The sequence below is a fragment of the Doryrhamphus excisus genome, linkage group LG5 (assembly GCF_037039965.1).
Source record: "Doryrhamphus excisus strain RoL-2023G ecotype Guam linkage group LG5, RoL_Dexc_Guam_v1.1, whole genome shotgun sequence".
Taxonomy (NCBI): Eukaryota; Metazoa; Chordata; class Actinopteri; order Syngnathiformes; family Syngnathidae; genus Doryrhamphus; species Doryrhamphus excisus.
Genome location: NC_136361.1, coordinates 21,118,617 through 21,139,358, shown reverse-complemented (window position 1 = coordinate 21,139,358; position 20,742 = coordinate 21,118,617). Strand labels below are relative to the sequence as shown.

At 41.4% G+C, this 20,742-nt stretch overlaps 1 protein-coding gene and 1 long non-coding RNA gene across 2 annotated transcripts in view; one reads left to right on the top strand and one right to left on the bottom strand.

Moving 5' to 3' along the window:
- Positions 1-20,036, bottom strand: part of rspo2 (R-spondin 2) — a 53,873-nt gene extending 33,837 nt beyond the window's left edge. Inside the window, exons 1-2 of the mRNA XM_058053749.2 lie at positions 19,724-20,036; positions 19,197-19,513 (exon numbers count right to left, since the gene is read on the bottom strand). Of these exons, the coding sequence (XP_057909732.2) occupies positions 19,197-19,425 (229 nt within the window). The 5' untranslated portion in view covers positions 19,426-19,513; positions 19,724-20,036. The remainder of the gene's footprint in view (positions 1-19,196; positions 19,514-19,723) is intronic.
- LOC144898469 (uncharacterized) lies at positions 15,146-16,925 on the top strand. The gene is made up of 3 exons (XR_013627351.1): positions 15,146-15,442; positions 15,966-16,041; positions 16,520-16,925. It is a non-coding gene; the product is annotated as an uncharacterized LOC144898469 (long non-coding RNA).
- Positions 20,037-20,742: the final 706 nt, after the last annotated feature.

The following is a 20,742-nucleotide window of genomic DNA, read 5'->3' as shown; positions in this document are numbered from 1 at the left end:
ATTACAATTTATAGGGCATGTTCTTACAGAAGCTCTGGGAAATTGATTGGCTATATTCAGCTGGCTGTTACCAGTTACTTACAGGTGTTAAAATTTGGCTGGATGCACAAAAGTATATTTTACGATGTGATGTGATATCCATTCCTACTCAATTCCTATTCAATCAGTAAGGGGTGTAATAATGCACTTTTCAGCTTCCCCATGACCCTGAACAGGATAAGCAGTAAAAACTGGATGTAAGAATTCTGGTATTGAATTAATTAATGGTAATGGTAATGGTTTTATTTCATTTGAACATGCATCAGATTACAATTGAGTGCATCACATAATCAGTTCACAGTTCCACATGTCCAAAAGGAGTAGGAAGAAGCAAAGCTTATTAAATCCTACCCCTCCATCTGGTACTTTTACAATCAGTAACTGTTACATTTGTTCACTTCCTGCTTTCCATAATACTAATACTATAATACAAATACTAATACTAATAATACTAATACTTTCTGTGATGATATGACCAATTGACCCCTACTGAAAAATCCGAAAATCAGAATTCTACATCATTGACTCAACCAAGGCATCCTCTTCTACCAAAAAGCTTAGAATCCTGAAATGTTAACCTGCGCATATTGCCTCAGGTTCCAGCTGTCAAACAGACATCGACTGCATTTCTGAGTCACCATCAATCTGGAAAAAAAACCTCCGCACCTTCTACCCAGCTGTCCAGCTCCACTCATGTGGCTCTCACGCCTGCAGACACTGTCCAATTCAAAGTGATGGCCCGAGGTTCACTCAGTTTTATGATAGATTATGATTGATAATCCCTGAGGCCGAGGTCAAACCGCATCTGTGTTTTCTGACGCCAGATCTCATAATTCTTGTTAGAGGAAAATTAGAAAGAAAGGTGACCTGGGTGACCGAATCTCGGAGTATTCTATACCCGTTTCTCCATCACAACACCAGACATTTCAGACCTTGCATCGACAGTTAAAAGCAAAACTACCTATCAATTAATTTGGCCCCCAAAAAAGGGCAGCTTCCTGTCAAGAGGCACATGTCATCAGTCGGCATGTGCCTTTCATCTTTGCAATGGTGATATCCACTCCATATATTGTATTTGGACAGGGCAGGTGCAAGAGCACTTTATGACCCTGAAGAATTGAAGCACAGTAGGAGTTATCTGATGACTTACAATGGCAGACTATCTCTCTTTGGGCAGAGGCAAACATGTGGTTTGCTTCTTGCCAACTCTTCCTCTCTCTTACATCTTTATTCAATCTTTTGTATAGAAAAAAAGCAGATGTTACAATGATTTACCCCAGTTGAAACCTCATAAGAACGATAAATCAGCTACTGAGTCAACACTGAAAACACATCTTCTTCAATAAAGATGATACATTTCAAAACTAAGTTATTGCTGTGTGAAATTGTATATTACGGCTCTGTGTGGAAATGTGTCCAAAACACATTCAGGTGAGTCCGAAGAGCCTGGAAGCTCCATTTGGAAACTATTATTTCAGCGGTATTGTAGGTGTTTGCGAAATACATTCAAACATTTGGTAGGAAATTGAACTTGATGTGCAATAATTTACATTGCATGTCGATAAATTATGGTGCATGAAGTTACAGACAAAGTGGAGGTAACCTTGTAGTGGGGAATCAGCTACAAAGAAAATGTAAGATGAGAAATGCTATCCATTCATTCAAAAAACAGAATATAGATAATGGGGTTAAATCAGGTGGGTTCGTCTTACCAAACATGTCTGGGGGGGGGGGGTTCTGAACTGTAGTATTGTCATGTTGGAACAGAAAATGGGCTTCATTAAGCAATTCTCACAAAGGTGGAAGCATGGAATTGTGCAACATGTTCTGCTATGTTAAAGAAAGAAGGTTCAGGTTGCCCAACACTTGATCAGGAATCAGGAATGTCAGCTTGAGTTGGATGGTTTTTCACGTTTAGGCAGAAAAAACTCATTATTATTATTTATTTTGCTTGCACTGACAAGCCTTTGACAAGTCTGTGAAAAAGAATCCTCTGCACTTTTGCAGGTCTTTACATTACATGTCTTTTTTATAAGCATGTCCCCTTGTAAACTGTGGAACATTGTGTTTACCGAAGGGGAACAGGGCAGGGGAGACTGATACAGTAAATGATACTAGAGTTAATTTAGTTAATAGAGTTAATTTACAGCCCTAATATAATCAGTTCCTGTCGTTTATGTTTCTGTTAATAAAATACAGTAAATACGGCCATATTTCAGACCTAGTTGCTAATTAACAATGATTACCTATCGATCCATTTTCTGTACCTCAGTAGGGTAGCGGGTATGCTGGGTCCCACCCCAGCTTTCTTTGGATGCGAGGCAGGATACACCCTGGACTGGTTGCGAGACAATTTTTGGAATGTAGGAGGAAGTCGGACTACCTGGAGAGAACCCCCGCATGGACGAGGAAAACATGCAAACAAACCGCACAGATATGTTCCAACGGAAGTACGAACCCACCATCTGCGAGGCCAAAATGCGAACCACTGGGCCACTTGATTACTCATGATTCATTGATTTGAAAACAGATTACTAATTTTGATCATTTGACATCCCTAGTAACTAATCTAGTAACTAATCAACGGCGCTGGTAACTAAATAGTGTCCAAAAGAAAAAAGGCATAGTTTGGAGGTTTAAAAATGCCATTACATCCAGTATGCTCCTGAAAATCCACTCAAGCTGTGAGAAAAATGTGTTTCCTTTCAGAGAGAAGAAAAGGGGTGGGTGGAGTGGCTCTGATTAGGCCACATGTAGGTAATTCACAACACATAAAACTCACACCTAATTTTCACACCTGTAGCTGAACATTCTGGGAGTCTAGTAATTCATTCATATGTAATTCATTCAGCCCTGTGTGTCTGTTCTGTTGGTTTGCTTTTCCCTGTGTGATGAACAACAAGTCCATCACTGGAAAGGATCAGTAAAGTCATTGTGGGCATGCTCTGAATATTTGCACTCCATGTAGCCTCCTCGCTGTCTCTCTCACCCAAAGTGTTGATCGCTTTATCTGTACCATTTGTCATCGCCTTGACAAAACTCATCCCCACTTCCAGCTCCCACATCTGAGAACCAAAAGGTGTTGGATGTGGATCTTTCCCGCACTTGCCAAAAAGCACAAGATCCAGATGGGAGATGTGTCTTTTGACCAGGTGCCTCACAAAACCAGGTTGTGAATCATAAAAAAATATATAGAAGTACCATATAAGTGTTTTATTGCTTCTTACTGATTGACAGTGCCAGCAGAAGTAGCCAAAACCATTGAAGAACAAATCGTTTCATGGACCATTGAATCACTGGAAGGAAAAAGTAATGTTTGAAATACTTTTTTTTACAAAATTTTACAAGAGTAGCTAAATGGCTAATTAAATAAATTCTTACAGTCCACTTCAAAGATTTCTAAATTAGCTCCTTATTTACTGGAGGATGTGAGTAACACGTTCTCTTACGTCATAGCCACAACAGTCAACATAAACACATACTGTAAATTGTAATGTATACTGTATTCTCATTGTCAGTATGCCAGTATACAGTATGTAGTAGTATAACAAACAACATATACCGCTACAATGATGCCAGCAATGACAGTGGGTTTGGACAAGACCTGAATGGACTTAGAACTGGTGGGATAACTTTGACAGCAAATGGTTACTTTACATGGGAACTGACCACATATGAGTGCTTTGGGCCGGGGCGGACCTCTCGGCAGCACAACAAAAACTGCAGAATAGTGCGTGATTTCTTTTAGGACCCCAAATACCAGAAAAATCTCCAACGATGACAGAAAAAGTGCTAGTCGTTTGGAATGTCGCAGGCTTTAATGACAAAATCGCCAAGTTGGGAACACTGTTACATCGGAAAGCCAAAAAGTCAGCTTTCGCCATCCATATGCATGTCTTCACACCAGCGCTACATTTGTAAGGACAAAAATCTACATTGGCGGGTGGACAAAAGGCCAAGATGCAAAGGAACATCTGCGTTATTAAAACATCCGTGTCCGTGTAGACGTAACCGAAGTTGCTCCCACACTGGCCAAAAACATGCATGTTATGTCAACCAAGACTAAGGGAACTAATATAATTTAGTTATTTGGAGAGCAATTTTCTACACTCATTTATATTTGAGAGAATGACCTGATGGCCAGATAAAACAACATGTTTGTATTGTCTCACAGGTATTAGATTGATAAATTAGATTGTGACATTGGAGTTTTATGCTGCACGCTATTTAAGAAATATTGGTACCGGCCAAAATCGGTATCGGCAGGTCAGCAAATTGTAATAGAAAAAGCCAATATAAACTGCTGCTACGTTCTACATCATTAACCTTTAAACAAGAGACAAGCTAACAGCCTCGCCCACCAAGGCCAGGAGGGAGATCAGGGGTCAAAAGTGGAGCGCACCACAGGGGATAAAGTCTTGGGCTCAGTTTCACACATGGCGCTGCAACAAAAAAACTCAACATCAAAGCTTTATTTCTCTGCCCAAAAGTGTGGCTGGATCTAATTTCTGTTTTTCACAGGAGCTTGTTTTCCTAATGGTACATTATGGTACACTAAATGGTCTCCTGGTGTTGGTGTCCAGGTACAACAGGTACACTGTGTCTTGCTAAACCTTCGTAAAATGTATTCCCAACATATTGTAGACCAGTACGCCCAATCTCAACTCGCCATGGCTATTCTAAGAAGTTCCAACAGGATGATGTTCATCTGTGTTTCACACTTCTGCAAAACAGATCAATTGTATCCAGACATGGAGCAGGTGCCTGGTCCTCAGGCATCTGGCCTCACTGTTGTTACTCCTGAATAGCTGGCACCACCTTTGCACCAGTAACCGAATTGTGTTGGCGCCCCAACACTCAGCCCTCAGGACTGTGTTATTATTTTTTTCATCAGTGCCATGTGGAAATAAAATCTTGGGATAAATGCCATGAGGTATGAGTGTCCAAAAAAGTCCAAATGGATCACATCAAGCAATATGAAAACAATGATGTCTGTGCAAAATAAATTTTCTTCTCAGGGAAAGTACTGCATGCGATCCAGGGTGTGGAAATGTTAAGTGCTGCCACAATATAGAATGCAGTTTAAGCGGCAATTATTGTAAAATATAATGGACGGACATTATACTACATATTCACGTGTTCTCGTGAGAATGTAATAGCTAATTGAATGGGTTTGTCTTCGGACTTCGGGCTCTGGTGGTGGACTGCATGGGAGGGCAGACCAGGTCCAGGGTTATGATAGTACAGGTTCATCCAACTTGCAGCGCTTTTAAAGCTACTTTGACAAGAAGAAATTTTAATTTAAAAATTGTGGCCGTTAAAAAGTCCCCAACATTCAATCACGTATTTATATGTTATTACAAACTTATAGGGAGTTAGATGTTTTTTCTGCGGAAAAAAATAACTATTTTCAAAGAAAATAAATAAAAAATAGTGAATCTGCTAGGCCGTGAATGCTGACTGCAGTGAGGAGTCTCATAGACGCCACATTGTTTTGTAAATTTAATCTAATTTAATTTAATGAATGTAATTCTTTCAACACAAAATGGACTGCACATTTTTGCATTTCTGGCTGAGGTTCATATTGTGCTTAGTTACTGGATATACAATTTAGCTCCAGTTTAAATAAATCATGACAACTGCTTTGCTGTTTATTTAAGTTTATTTAAAAGGTACGATGAAGCAATGAATGAATATATAACAACCATGTATAAATATCCATCCATCCATTTTCTATGCCATTTATCCTCACTTAAGTCGTGGGGGTATGCTGGAGCCTATCCAGCTGACTTTGGGTGAGAGGCGGGGTACACCCTGGAATGGTCGCCAGCCAATCACAGGGCACATATAGACAAACAACCATCCAGGCTCATATTCATACCTAATTAACCTAACATGCATGTTTTTTGGGAAGAAACTAGATTACCCGGTGAAACAGAAATGCCATAAGGAGATTCGAACTCATGTCTTCCGGATCTCCTGACTGTGTGGCTAACATGCTATAAATATCGAAGTACATTATGGATGGAAGGACGAGACTTTGCATTGAAATATCAGTATTACACCAGGTGACACAGTGTATCTTACATGCATAAATCAGTAAACAGTACTGCATGCTGAACTGTGCCCCTCTTTTGCCTACAAACCACAGCTGATTATTCTCACATCATCACTCTGAAGAGCAGACAGTGCTTGCTACTCATGAATATGTATGCACGCACTCGTGCTTGCTGATGGTAACCAGCCCCGCGTTGTCAGCTGCACTTCACGACTCACATTATCACAACAAAGCAGTACCCATCTTTAAGGCAGTTAGGCAGTAAACATGTAAACTATGAAAAGAAATGTGCCCGTCTCTGTGCAGATAGCCAATCCTTAGGACTCTTGCTGGTGACAGCTGTTTACACAGCCAGGGCAGCCGCTTGTGCAAACTGGCCTGAATCCAAATAAAACAATATCCAGTTAAGGAGAAGTCAGCCAAGATGTAATACAAGTGTGAATAGTTGGGAGGAGAACAGAGGAATTTAAGAAATGTTAATGGAATGACTTTCCTATCCAACATATAGGAGCACCGCACATAAACATCGACATATCCTCTTAAAATGCCAATATTAAAAGATGCTGCCTTCACAGCACACTGTGCAAATTCCCCTTCCAGCCAGTCTTCCTCATGCTTATTTTCCATCGGCCTACAAAAAGCATACACTGGATTAAGTCACAAAGACAACATCGCTGCCACATGCATGTAGGCCTGTCAAAATGTTTTGTAATTGTATCGTTAACATTATTTTGAGACCATTTTTTCATTAACTCATTCGCTATCCAAGACATATAAATACGTCTTTTATGGGGTTTTTTGCGCAAGAGTCACAAGTAATGGTAATGGTAATGGTTTTATTTCATTTGAACATGCATCAGATTACAATTGAGTGCATTCCATAATCAGTTCACAGTTCCACATGTCCAAAAGGAGTAGGAAGAAGCAAAGCTTATTAAATCCTATCCCTCCATCTGGTACTTTTACAATCAGTAAGTGTTACATTTGTTCACTTCCTGCTTTCCTAATATTATTTAAGGTTTTTTTTTTTAATTTAAGTAGGTGATGATGCAACTCCACAGTAGAAGAGATCATGTTTGATGCAGTTTTAAGACGAAAAAACGTCCAGAAGTGCATTTTATAAGAGCTTGGCATTCATCTCAATCACTGAAATTAATACTCAACAACCAGGAAGTGAAAAGGCATCTCGCCAAGTAGCACATGCAGAGGGAAGTACTAGCGTACTATCAAAAAAAGTTGATAAGGCACAAAACACTCCAATAAAAACCACACACCCCAATAAAAACAATAAATAAAATAGGATACTCGGTAAATGATATTGCACTTCATCTTGGGGTATTATTCCATAGGCTTAGTTATACTGTCTGTGAGCGCGCTCCAAAATTCTACGTAACTGAGTTAATCATGGAGTATATTAGTGAGAAGAACACAACTGAAGATAATCAAACATTTAGCGTCTTTGTCGGGTCGAGTCAACATGAGCCTAAATAACTTCTTCAAAGCATCTCTCCATGTGTGGATCTCATCTGGAGGCATTAACACTGTTCTTATTGGACAGCCTGTGGCTTTTTTGATGAAAGCCGATGCTTAACACTCACAAACCCAGGTGAGGTCCTCAATGAGAAGACCCAAAGAGATTATTTATGGTCTCCACCATACAGCTGTTGGCTGTTGCATCTAATTTCACCTACCACACATCGAAGAATAGCATGAGCTCAGATTTGCGACCAAAATACACCGACACGACTACACTCACCTGTTTTATGTTTGCCAGATGGCTGTAATCTTTGGTTGCTGTTTGGTTTCCAACTGACAGAGAGTTAATTGCCACTTCATCTGCTAATAACAAGCAGAACGGACAGAGCCAAAACAGTGGGCCGGCGCGAGGTGACAATCCTGCCAGTTTGAGGGACAACTTCCATGACATGTAGTCAGTCATCTGATCTCCTGCTAACAGAAGGCCCTTTTCTGACAAGCAGTCAGCTGGTTTTGGCTTGCAAGGTGTAGCTCAAATCATAGCTGTGACGATGAGGAAATCCAGTAAAAGAAAAAAAGGACAGTTTAATATGCACCACATAATTTATTCACCACATTGAAAGCCAGAGGAGAGATGAGAGGCAAGACATGAGTAACAGGCTTGCAGTGACAGCCAGTTAGCAAGCAGATGTGTAAAGGCAAAGCTTTCTTGTTCCAAATAATCACATATGTTGTTTCATGAGTGACAACTGTGAGGTGCGAGCTTGATGTGCTTTGGCGTGACAATACACTTTGTTGGCTTCCATTACACGATTGATCCAACGGTCTTATTGCTTTACTCTTAAAAAGACAGATGCATATCTCGTAAAAAGGCTCATTCACTGATGCAGTGTTTGCAACCTTGTCCTATCCCTTACCTTCCCAGCGCAACTTTGATTCTGACCACTTAAAACTGCAGCAGACGACCCTCCTAGACCTCTTTACAGCTAACATACACGCAACATTTCCCCTTTCTGTTACCCCAGACCCCGCTTACTCTCAGAGACAATGAGCTCAGCATCAAGGCCCAGTAATGACTCCCAGCCTTGGTCCTGATTAGAAACACGCCGGGTGCTTCTGCACTCTGCAGACTGCCATGAGGCCTTTACATATCACGATGCTCGATAGCTTGGTGAAATCAGCACAAGTCAGCCTCGAGCATGCCCACTACAACGATGAATTGCATTAATTGATAAACCTGTCCCAACGATTCCAACACTAATTCCACAGACAAGCTTGTATTTACTACCGAAGTTCCCCAGTTACCAACATTGAACTCAACCACAGCTCAAACCATAACAAAGTCTCTAATCCAGACCACTTGCAGTCCCTGGTTCACGCAGTCAAGTGGTTTACGAACTTATCCCGGTCCCTCACCCCTTCAGCTATTTGACCTGAAGCCATGTACTCCTTACTCTTGCACACTTAATAATGGAAACCGGTGTCTTTAAGCACACGATAACACATCTGAATTATTTCACATCTGTTTGATATATTTACTTAATTAACACTGTAAGTCATTCCAGAGTATGAATCGCATCAGATAAAAAAAGCATAATGAAGAGCAAAAAAAACACATGTAAGTCACACTTGAGCAACAGGGAGTGGCCATGTTTACACCAACAAGGAGACAAACTAATGCAACAGTAGATGAAGTACAGAAGTACAGTAGAAGTACATGGATACAATAAATACAGTACATACCTGTTTAAGAAATGTCAGCATTTTCTCAAACAGCTGCATTTTGACACCAAACTTCATTTTATTATTCATGAATGAACCTATTATGCAAATTTTTCGACCCTTTGTATTGAGTTGTGGTCCCCTATGGAGCAGCTACACACAATAACCCGCACAGAAAACATTCACTTCCCGCCAAAAAGGTCTGTTTAAATTCCGGGAACGCCCCCCCTCTGCTGTGATTGTTTCACACGCCCAAAGTAACAACAAACAACCCCCACTTTCCAATATAGCGGGTCTAGGAGTTGATAATAAATGAATAAAGTCTTTGGAGAGCTAATTGGAAAGTGTTTAGGAGCTACTGGCAGCTCATCAGCTACTGGCTGGACACCCATGACTTACCGTATATGAACTCAGAGTGGCAACGTAGCGCTGCTAGTGCGGTGGAGCTCAGGAGAAGGAGCACTCATTGTCGGACACACTTTGTCAGAGGCACCGTTGGTGCGGTGGAGCGCAGAAGCCGTTTGTGAGGGCGCCGCATGGATGTACAGTGTGTTCGAATTTAATGCACCTTTCCCGGCGTTTCTGGCAGTTTGGCGGGTATTTCACGGTCAGGAGGGCAGAGAGCTTTTCTGGCTTATAGCCACGCCCATATAGGGAAGTCAGCTCCTCTGTAAAATCACAAAGTGGCAACTTTACCACGCTTTTTGAAGGCATCCCAAAAGTCTTTCAGAGCTCACTTTCAAATGCGCAAACCTCATCTTAAATTTTGGCATCGATTCACACGACCATGTAACATTCTAACTACATTTATAGGTCAGAAAAAGCGTAATAGGTCGCCTATAAGCGCTGCTTATTGTATCACTTGATTCTACAGATTTGTCACAAGAGGATCCCACTACATGAGAAGTGAGTGGGCAGCAGCAATGGCCACAACAGCGCCCTTACCTTACCTTAATGGCCATATTCGGGGCATAAAATTACAGGCGCGCTGCTCTGCAGAGAGATGTTTTATTGCATCTAACCAACTTACTTCCTGTCAATAACAAAAGCGTTGCATGCTGAGCCGTATTTTGATGTGGTGTGTAAGCATAATTAGAGGTCCCATAAATGTGAGGAGATGGAGGGGGAAATGGAGTCATGTCCATCTGTCGATTATTAGAGGGGGTGGTCACAATGTTTAGCAACCGATGTGCTATTCTTCACTTTTTATTGATGCAAGTAGTAGATGCAAGTGAAGCCAAGTGTGTGTGATTGTTCCTGCACACCTTGATTCATTTTCTCAAGGGGTTTTCTCAAGAATTATCATTCCTTGTCCACAGAATGCATCAAAAGGACATGATATGCATTTCATTAGAATACATGCATTTGGTGTACAGCGCTATAGTCGAAACTCGGAAAGCAGTCTTTTGAAAATCAACTGAACAGAACAGCTCAGATGACATTGAGCAGATGGCTTCTTCAAGAGGAATGGTAACAATTGAACATGTGTGAAGGACACAAATCAGTAGCAGAAAAGAAGCTTTAAAAATACAGATGCAATCACTGTTAATGGAAATATTGCCCATATATGGAAGTTCCTTCCTGGTGTCAGGCAGCTCCTAATTGCAAATATTCTACCTTGCACTAAAGCCAGACTACAGCCTTGGCAAGAAAACAAGTGCGTTTGGGCTATTAGTTTTCATCCAGGTGTATATTCAGTAAAAATTAGGAAATTAGGAAATACCATTTAAACAATTCCCATGATCATATGAAATGAGGGAAAACACAATGGCTGCCTATTGTATCCACGTCATTACCTCTGCACAGCTCTTCCCTAAATTCGTATCGATGTGTGCACTCGGAAAAAGTAATCTGAAAGTGCCTTTCACTCCACGCCTGAGGGTTTTAGGCACCTCTCCTACCTATGAAACACTTGCATGAGTACGTAATTTAAAAAGTCTTTTGTGTTGTTGTTTTATGTGTGGCACTTAGTAATGATCCACGCATTACAAATTTTACAGCGCAATAAACTTGAGACATTGGGACCAAATTGGCTGTTCATATTTAGTAGCTTTATGAGGAAACAATAGTGAGGTGTAATTGCCTCGGGGGGGTATATACTCGGGGGAGCAAGTATACAGGAGTTGAGGCTTGAAAAAAAATGAATCTCCCTTGTATTCAGAGACACACTGCACTTTTTGTCTGCAGTTAAAGAGTTTCCTTCGGCCCCATGGAAATGTGGGCTGCTGTGCTTTTGCATAATATGTTCATTTCATTTCAGATTTCCGAAAAATTTGGTTTTACACTGTGGTAGAATGTCGCTTAAAACAAAAACATCTGTTTGGCATTCAGCCTTGCCAGCATATGGGATCCTGTCATGACAATGATTGAGAGTGGAATAGAAGATCCCGTTGTGTACCTCCTCCACCGTCCAAAAAGGAAAGACAAGAAGCTACTATATATGTTTTCCATACATGCTCACTGCACACAGCATGAGGTATACCTGAATAAACCAAAATAAGCAACACCTTTACAACAATAACAATGCTTTTTATATCTGTATATACGGCAAATCCTTCACTTCAGTTCCTTCTCAGTGAATACGTACTACTCTTTGTATCAAATATCATTAAATTAGATATAAGCATTTTCACGAGACAGTAGGGAAATAGAAACGGTGCGAGAATCTGTGTATCACCCGCCCAAGTAGTTCATGCCACTGCATGCATTGGCCTGCGTTGGGGCTTTCAGCAGTGTAGCATGGCATGAGCACACTAAAGAGCCTTTCAGCAGGTTCATTTGATACGCTGTGACTCGGAGCAGAAGCTGACGTTATAGGCGAGGTCGACATGCGCGGGTTAGTAGGTCAAACAAGGAGCTAGTCTTTTGAGTTCGGAGGCAGGGTCAGACTAATGTGATTTATCAATACAACACTAAGGAGATTCATTGTCTGTTACAGGTGCTGTGATAATCCACGGGATCGGCCATGGTATATTGTCCAATGAGTGAGGAGGGAAAGGTCAATAGGGTGTCTGTCAGAAAGGTTGTGCGTTTTTGTTCTGGGCTTGATGCATTGATGAGAGCATCAACAACATGCACCTGCATGATGACCGTGTATTTATCAGGTCTTCCGCTAGTGCTGCTTTCCCTTGCACTCACACACACACACACACACACACACTTGTACTTATTGAAGCTTGGCTGACAGGGCCTGAGAAAAAAAGACAGAGTGTTGTGTTGTTGGAGCCCGGGCTCAGGTCAAGACTCGGCTCGCTGTAATCCCTCTCAGGTGATGCTGTTCACATTCAGTTGGTTCCAGCTGATCTGCTTAAATATGCCTTCCTCGTCCCCTAAAAAGCCCCAACCCCTTCTTGCCAGCACGACCGCTAAGGACGCCGAAAAGCCCATCAAAACCTCAGATCACTTTTCAGCCTTTCTGCAAAGCCATCCATGTGTCAGATAGCTGGTGCCACGCAAGTTTAAAGTCAACAAACGATGATAGACCCAGCAGGGTCAGGACGCAGAGCTCCCGTCACCTGGATTAGAGGGGCATCAAATGAGAGAGCCGTGTCAACAGACATGCCATCTGCAGGGTTGTCATCTCTTTTTCCAAAGGTTAAAGCAGCCACTTGGAGCGTTCTCTCTCTCATCAACATATTATATTGCACTCAAGTGCCGGGTTCCAACATTAACACTCACAACCACAAACTGGGGACTGTGTGAGCTTTCAGCACATAGAGGCCTGGTTTTCGGGGCCTGGATGGTGAGGGAACTGTCTGTCTTAGTATTTATATTTGAATCGTCAATGTCTACAATGTCTCCTTATCAGCTCTTATATGGGCATGACCACAAAATGGAACACATTGTTTGTCCAACGTCTGCCGTTGAGATTCTTTGTTGAAACAAGGACATAATCAGCTACACGTCATGACTATTTTCTGTGGATTTTGGCCTAAAACACATCCCGCAAACCTTGTTCCCGACTGTCATCAGCGGTACAAAATGTCATGCATCTCTGACTTCACTCCCTCCACCCTGCTAGGCCACGCGTGTTTCATCTAAACACGTTCATCCTTCAAGACATCTGGAGATGCAACACATCACGGACACGTCGCTCTCGACCGACCAGAAAATGATCGGAAAGATTTGATCTGGAGAGATTTTGGAATTCAAATTTCAGGCTGGAGGTGTGAAAGGGTTAAAGGTATCACATGGCATCTTTTCACCACTCTGACAGATTCATTACCAGTTTAAACATCTGGGTATCTATGTTGCTCCTGGCAGTGCCACTCAAGTGTGAGTTTTTGTAGACAGCAGGTGGCATCATTAACCAGAGAATAGACAGTAAAAGTAACACAGTATGATAACACAAGGACAATTATTGAGCTACAGTACTATCCACACCTTCATCTACTTTACACGACAAACTAACATCCACTTACACAAACATGATGCATCGAGGGTGCTAAGAGTGCTGAGTATTGATTAACTCAGTCAGATAGATTCTAACATAGAGGCATGTTTGTCATTGTGTGTGAACTGCACTGGATAATGTTATTCCATACATCCTGATTGAGTTACATAAGCACACATATTGGGATATACAGTAGATGCAGTCCCTTCCTCCATTTTGTTATCTTTGTAGAAGTGTCACTATGCCTGCCCGCCAGGTTGTAGGAGGTCATTTACCAACCCATATTCGATCATTTCGACCTTTTTCAAAAGAAAAATATATCATTAAGGTTATCATTCAGAGATCATTATGCCGTGTCATGTCATCATTGTGTAATGTCCCATTTGAGCCACTAGAGGGTACTCAAGTGTAATGTACCTGAGTGAGCGATACTATATTAGCTACGATATACCATTCAGAGTCGTGGTGTCAAAACAACTACACACAGCAATGCAATAGGTGGATAAAACAGACAAGACACTACCAACGTATAATGCAGAACATTGACCAACTACAGTGTGTATGGGAGCTGTAGTTATCCTACATTTGATCAAAGTTACTTAAGATTTGGGAGCTCAAAACACAATCTATACATATAACTTCGATCAAAACATTTAATTTTTGCTTCAATTGGTGGAGAGAAGTTAAACGGTTAACAGCATCATGCTTAGGTCATGCTTGCAAAGTTATAAAACATTTGTCCAGTCTGTTTGTCCAGTCCTATATTTGTTGTCGAAGGTTTTTTAAAAGTGTCTCTCTTTAGCGTTTCGTCTCCTGAGCCAAGTGTATTGTGACACCCCTAAATATTTGTAACTTGTGTGATTCAAAACTGACTTTATTGCTTTATGTTCAGGTAGCTGTGACACGCAACTCAACTGGAATCTTTACTGAGAACAGTTATCTGTCTGTTGACCAAGCAAGTATAGCCCAAACTTTAGCGGAGGCAGAACAACACTGATAGTGAAAGTCCCCCCTCAAACCCCCCCACGCCCCTTGTGTCCCCTCTGACACTTCGCCCCGGCCCCTGAGGGAGCATACCCCCACTATTTGAGAAGCGCTGCCTCAGTCGGATGAAATGGATCATGCAGCATGTGAACTAGATTCATTCACATCCTATAAAATCCCAATCTCAAAAACGTAAACTTAGCAAGCTTACACATCCAATTGTTCTCCTCGAAATCTTCTCATGATTGCTTAACACACCTCTTACGCCTCACTTGGTAATGTTGCGCATGCATGCATGTATCACATCAATGGTAAACCATTTCCGAACATGTTCCAAAATGCACCAGTGTTGTTATTGTTACACATAAAACAGTTATGCTCGGCAAGTACAGTGTGGCCAAATTGAGTTTCAAGCATGTCTGGGACTCAACACTGCTGAACGATTTGGATAGCTCCTGGTTCATGCCACACTCTTAAAAATGCTGGGTTATTTTTTTGACCCAATCGCTGGGTTGAGCCTGTTGGGTCATTTAATTGGGTTATTTTTATTGAGTTGGGTATTCTGAGAACCCAATTCGCTGGGTTATCTCTGTTGGGTGCTGAGTTATTTGCTGCTGGGTTGTGATTTCCATTATATTGTGCTGGGTTATTTTGGACAACCCAAAGCGTTGGGTAGAATTTTGGACATGCGCAACAAAGCCCCGCCCACAAACTTACTTCGTTCGGACCCCACATTTCATCTGAGGAGACCAATTTCAGCACGGAGCAAGGTTTGTTACATTCCCACTATTGTTTTACCGTATAAATGACTTTATATTATTATATAACACTTCATAAACGTGTTAAAATGTAAGTTCGTGAAGCACTGTTGAGTACTAGCTTGAGGAATCGATCGGTAACCTTAGCAAACTTCCATTCCCTCCAAAAGTGGCAAGCGAACACATTCGCTGGCGAGCTATGTAGGAACCAAACTATGTTGTTGAAATTACAAGAGACATGTGTGATAGTTATGAGGACAACGTCAGTTATCTCGTCAATTTGCCATTTTATGTGATATCAAGTTAAAGAATCTCGTGAATTAATACGAGCGTGCTGATGAACCGGTGTTTTTTTAAGCTAGACTGCTGCATGCTAGCGGGCTTCCGTTAGCCACCGATAGTCCACTGTATACTAATCAGTTTGGGCGCGAATTCGACGACAGTTTTGTAAGTTGCATATAAATGTTTGGACTACTGAATCTTATTTCATTTCATGGTATGTTTGTTATTATGGACCCTCTTTGTGATGTTTCAGTTCGCTGAAAAGTATCTATGGATGAGTTTGTCAGTTCCAAATTGACTGAGTGGCAGCTACCAGGGCTGATTGAAAGGTAAGTCATCTTCATGCCTTCATTTTATGGGTATTGTTTTACAGTAGCTACTGTGCCTGCTATATGTTATAGACATAAGAAATGGCGGTGGGTCAGTCACTGTTGCTTGTACCAATACCCACATTTTTAACAGGGTGAGCCATCTTGTGATTCCAATATATATTGCTGTTATATCAGCCTGCGAGTCAAAGTTTGCTCACCACTGCTCGAGACAATGATGACAAACCCTCCATGGTACACATTATGATCCCAATTGGTAAAAAAAAATGTTTGGGGTGTGTTTTTGTGTTTTAATATAGACCAAGTAAACATAATCGAGACATTTTCTCAATATTATTTTAGGGTTGATTGCAATACGACAACACTGCACAGTAGTGGAACATATTGAAAACAGTTTTATCTAAAATTGTAATATATTATAATATTTAAAACTCATGTTCTCAACAATCTGGTAATGACACCCATAATTGTCCTACAGATGCCAGGGGAGAAGTTGCCCATGACGCTGCTGCCCATCCTGCTCCCTCCGCCTGTGTTTAAAAAGGGCAGGAAATTGGCCCGGGCGAGTATTCAGGAGGTGAAGAGAGCCTTCATCGATGTTAAGCTGGTAAGTAATTTACCTTTCAACAGAAATTAAAATGTAAATGAATTGTGACATGACTCCAGTTGTTCTTTTACACAGTTTTAAAGCAGGACTCTTTTTATGAGGAGCGACTTGAAAAGATTGTATTTCGTGGAATGTGTGACAGCGTAACATTTGGCTGTTTCTCATTTCATGAAGCACTATTCTTACAAGTTGTAACTTGGTGTAAGTTGTTACTCCATAGTGATGTGTGACGTATAAACCACAGACCAAACATTAGACTGGCCAAACCCCCTGAATAAATTGTTGAACACGCCATTGACTTTACAGGTGTCACACTTCTCCCCGTAGAATATATATTGAAATAGCTTCAGTAGAGAGCTGATGACAATTGCTCTGCACTGCTAGAAATACTTACAAAATACTTACCTTTTTTTCTTTTCTCATCATAGGTCGGAGCTAACATGGTGGAATACTTCGCCTACCCATTTGTGCTGCTGCTCACAGAGCCTCTTGTTCTATGTATATATCACTCTCTCATAGCTGTCCCCCTCACCCGTTCTTAAAATGTAATTTTTTTGGACATAATTTGTTCATATGTGAAGGAAATGTTGTGAGTTGTTATATTTGTATGTTCTGGAAATGTAATATAAATATATTATATATAATAAATAAATATTTTATTGTTACATTGGTGTCATTGTAATATATTATTAATAATATTAGCATACAATAAAAATAAATAAATTATTTATATATATATATATATATGGTATATTGGCAACCCAACTTGTTGGGTTGAAATAACCCAGCCGTGTAGTAAATATGAACCCAGCGTTGGGTCATATGTACAACCCAATGTACAACCCAATTGTTGGGTTAAGAGAACCAACCCAACTTGTTGGGTTAAAATAACCCAACGCGAGGTTGGTCCTATATTTAACCAGCGTTGGGTTGGGAAACAACCCAGATTGGGTTGTTTTTAACCCAGCATTTTTAAGAGTGCAGACAGACTGTGTATAAAGCTGTCAGAAGAACCCGGAGGGCTAGAAACGTATGAAGACTCTTTAGACCTATTGGTCAGTCATCTTTCACACATGCTTTTTTTTCTGTGTTGCGGTGGTAAATAAAGACAGGAGGAACATAACAAACTTGTTCTGCTGGGTATTTGCATTTCATGGGGTGATTCACAATAGTTCATAACACAATAGTTAAACTCTTTTCAGCTCATTGCCAATGGATTTCATATTCCACTCTCTAATACATATGAAACCAATTCCAAACACAAAAAAGGTCACCTGTTGGATTTAACGAAGAAGAAGGGTTTCTGCGGTTGGTTAGGTCTAGGTTCGGCAATGGTATGCACCAAAAGAGTAAGGATGTGGATGTTTGGGATGTGCTGGAGAAGATTTTCTTGGCCAAAAAATGAATGCAACTCAGGACAGAAGCTTGTGGAATCAGCGCATGTGTGCCGTGATTAAAGGTAATGTCGGACCAAGAAAATATTAAAAGTGCGTGACCCAGGCGGTGTATAACTGCTAGACACTAACACAATTACTCAAAAAAGAAACACACACAGAAGGGCTAAAAAAAACGTGTATGTGCCAGTACCCCGCAGTGCTTGACTGATTATTTGCAGATGGGCAGTGGAGGGCTTTTAGAGTGTGGAGGTTCCCCCTTGGCACGCAGTGCATATGATTAAATCTGTGATTGCCATACAATTTACAAGAACCGACCTCCCTCCCCTGATTCTGAATGGGTTCTGCTGTGTACCAACACACAGCAGGGAGCGCTTGTCCCAAAGTTGGCTGCTTGGCTTAAAATGGTGCAAAAACAAGCTCCAACCTACACGCTTTGAATGAAACGAATTATGTCACAAGCCTAAAGAGGACCTCTCCTAATCCCACTGTCTCCTCGCCATTGAGAGGAGTGAGAGGTGTTTACAAAGAGGCTGATCCCCCCCCCCCCTCCTCTCTTCAAATGCGCCTGCCTGAGCAATTGTTATTCTGGTTTCCTACCAACTGTTCAAAGTGGATATGAGATCAATTAAAACCAGCTTAGGTAGCTTAAGAGAAGATGTGCAATTCATAAATCAGTCATTCATGAAATAGCGCCCACAATAGGAGCGATGCGCATCAGCAGCTTTTTCAATAGTTTCACTAATAGTCCCGAATGAAATAAACTACATTTGGACTTATTTTGTTTGGCTTTTTGAGCCCCGGCACAACTGCAACAGTTTCATTAGATTTTTTTTGGATCTGCACACTCACATTTTAAGCATTATCTACTGGCAGTGAAAAAACGTTACACAGCCCGTAAACCCTGTTTTTGCAAGGTTATATCAAGATGTTGGAAAACTTGAGGTTTGACTTGGTATTACTTGCCGTTTGGCATGCATTTCTGGAATGTTCCTGGCTTATAGTCTGTGGATAATCGCACCTGAGCGCTGTCAGAACCAATCATAAAGTCAGTTACGGCTACTTTTTCCTGTGACCGATTATGTGAAATGCTATTAAAATGATATTTAAACACTACTATGTAAGCATGCTGTGGTAGTATGTAAGGGTTGTACCTCTTTTGCTTCTTCTCCAGCGTTGTGACGGCGCCTGACAGTTGCTGTACTCCATACAGTTCAACACTATCAGCGCAAATGAGAAGAGTCGAAACTGCATCTGGACGGCGATTAGTTGTCCGGACTCCGGGTTTTTTTTTTTTTTAAAAGGGTGCTTGGGATGGAATATCTCACTCTGCAAATGTTCTCCTGGACTTCCTTTTAGTCGTGCGGCAAATGTGTCAAACATCAGATGAGATGCGACATAGTATCGGGTCGCCAATTGGGATCATTTTATGGAGCGAGATGACCCTCCGCTGAGTACTCTCCTCGGTGCGCTGCGGGGAGAATGACAACGAGGTTAGTGTGATTAAAGTGTAACAAAATCAACACCTAGCATATACAATTAGCATGTGGATTAAAATGCAAACTCGCTTGTGTGTTAATGTGTTGAAACAATGCTGAATACACAAAAAGCAAAGGAGCGCCCTTCGCAGATTTGAGCGCAAACGTGCGTAAAAGTGAAATAAACGCAATGAATTCAGTACCTTGCATCGGATGAAATGTTATTCCGAACCGGTTGGGCTTTTTTAGGTTCCCCTTGAGTGCAAGTGCAGCTTGGGAACTCGCAGCATCACTCCTTGTGTGACAAAGTTGTGTTCCAAGAAGAGAGCAGAGGTCCGATAAGGAGGCAAAGCGTGGCAGCGTAGAAGTGAATAAATGTTTGAAATCCACCCAAGCTTAGAATCCGTTCACTTTGGTTTCCTCGAATAAGTTTGTCCTGTTGAGTAGCAGACGCTACCTCTCATGTCTGGTTATATTTAGACTGGGTGAGCGCCACTCATTGCGTGTGCGTTTTGCGCGCTGCTGAGGTTGTGCGATGACTGCCTCCAGATTGGTCCTGATGCTTCCTGCTTCCTTCCTCATATAGAGCTTGCTGATGTCATATATGCAGACTTTTACTTTGCTGTTTTTTCTTATTTTTCGCATGTTATGTATTCGCCTTCACCCTCCCCCCTTATCCTCCCCGTATCCTATGTCTTGCACGTGCAATGGTGAACAAAGTACGGCCCTGGGGCCATTTGCGGTACGCACTAGTATTGCCAGATGGGAAATGACACATTATCATATACCAGAAGCGCAACTTTATTATATTTTTAGAAAAAAATATACATACCCTGTGTGTCTTTACAAAGCGGACCTACGCAAATGGCCCCCCGGCCACACCTTGGACACCCCATGGTGTATGGGGGGGAAAAAGGCATTTTGGGTGAGCATTTGGCATAACGACAACAGGAGTAATTTAAGTTCCTCCTGTATAATCACCCATAACCCAAAGAAGAACCCACTTCCTCACTTCCTATCTCAAGCCAATGCTTTCCACTAAACTTCACCCGGATCAAAAGTGGAATAATGACATACAATGTTTCAGACTAAGCTTTCCTCCACTGAAGAGAGACCAGTTGAATAATTAGAAGTTGGGGGTAAAAAAAAAAAGGATGTGCCTAATGTGCGTAATAAGATGAGCCTGCCAGTCTCGCCACGACGTTTTATTGCGCGCCAAGGA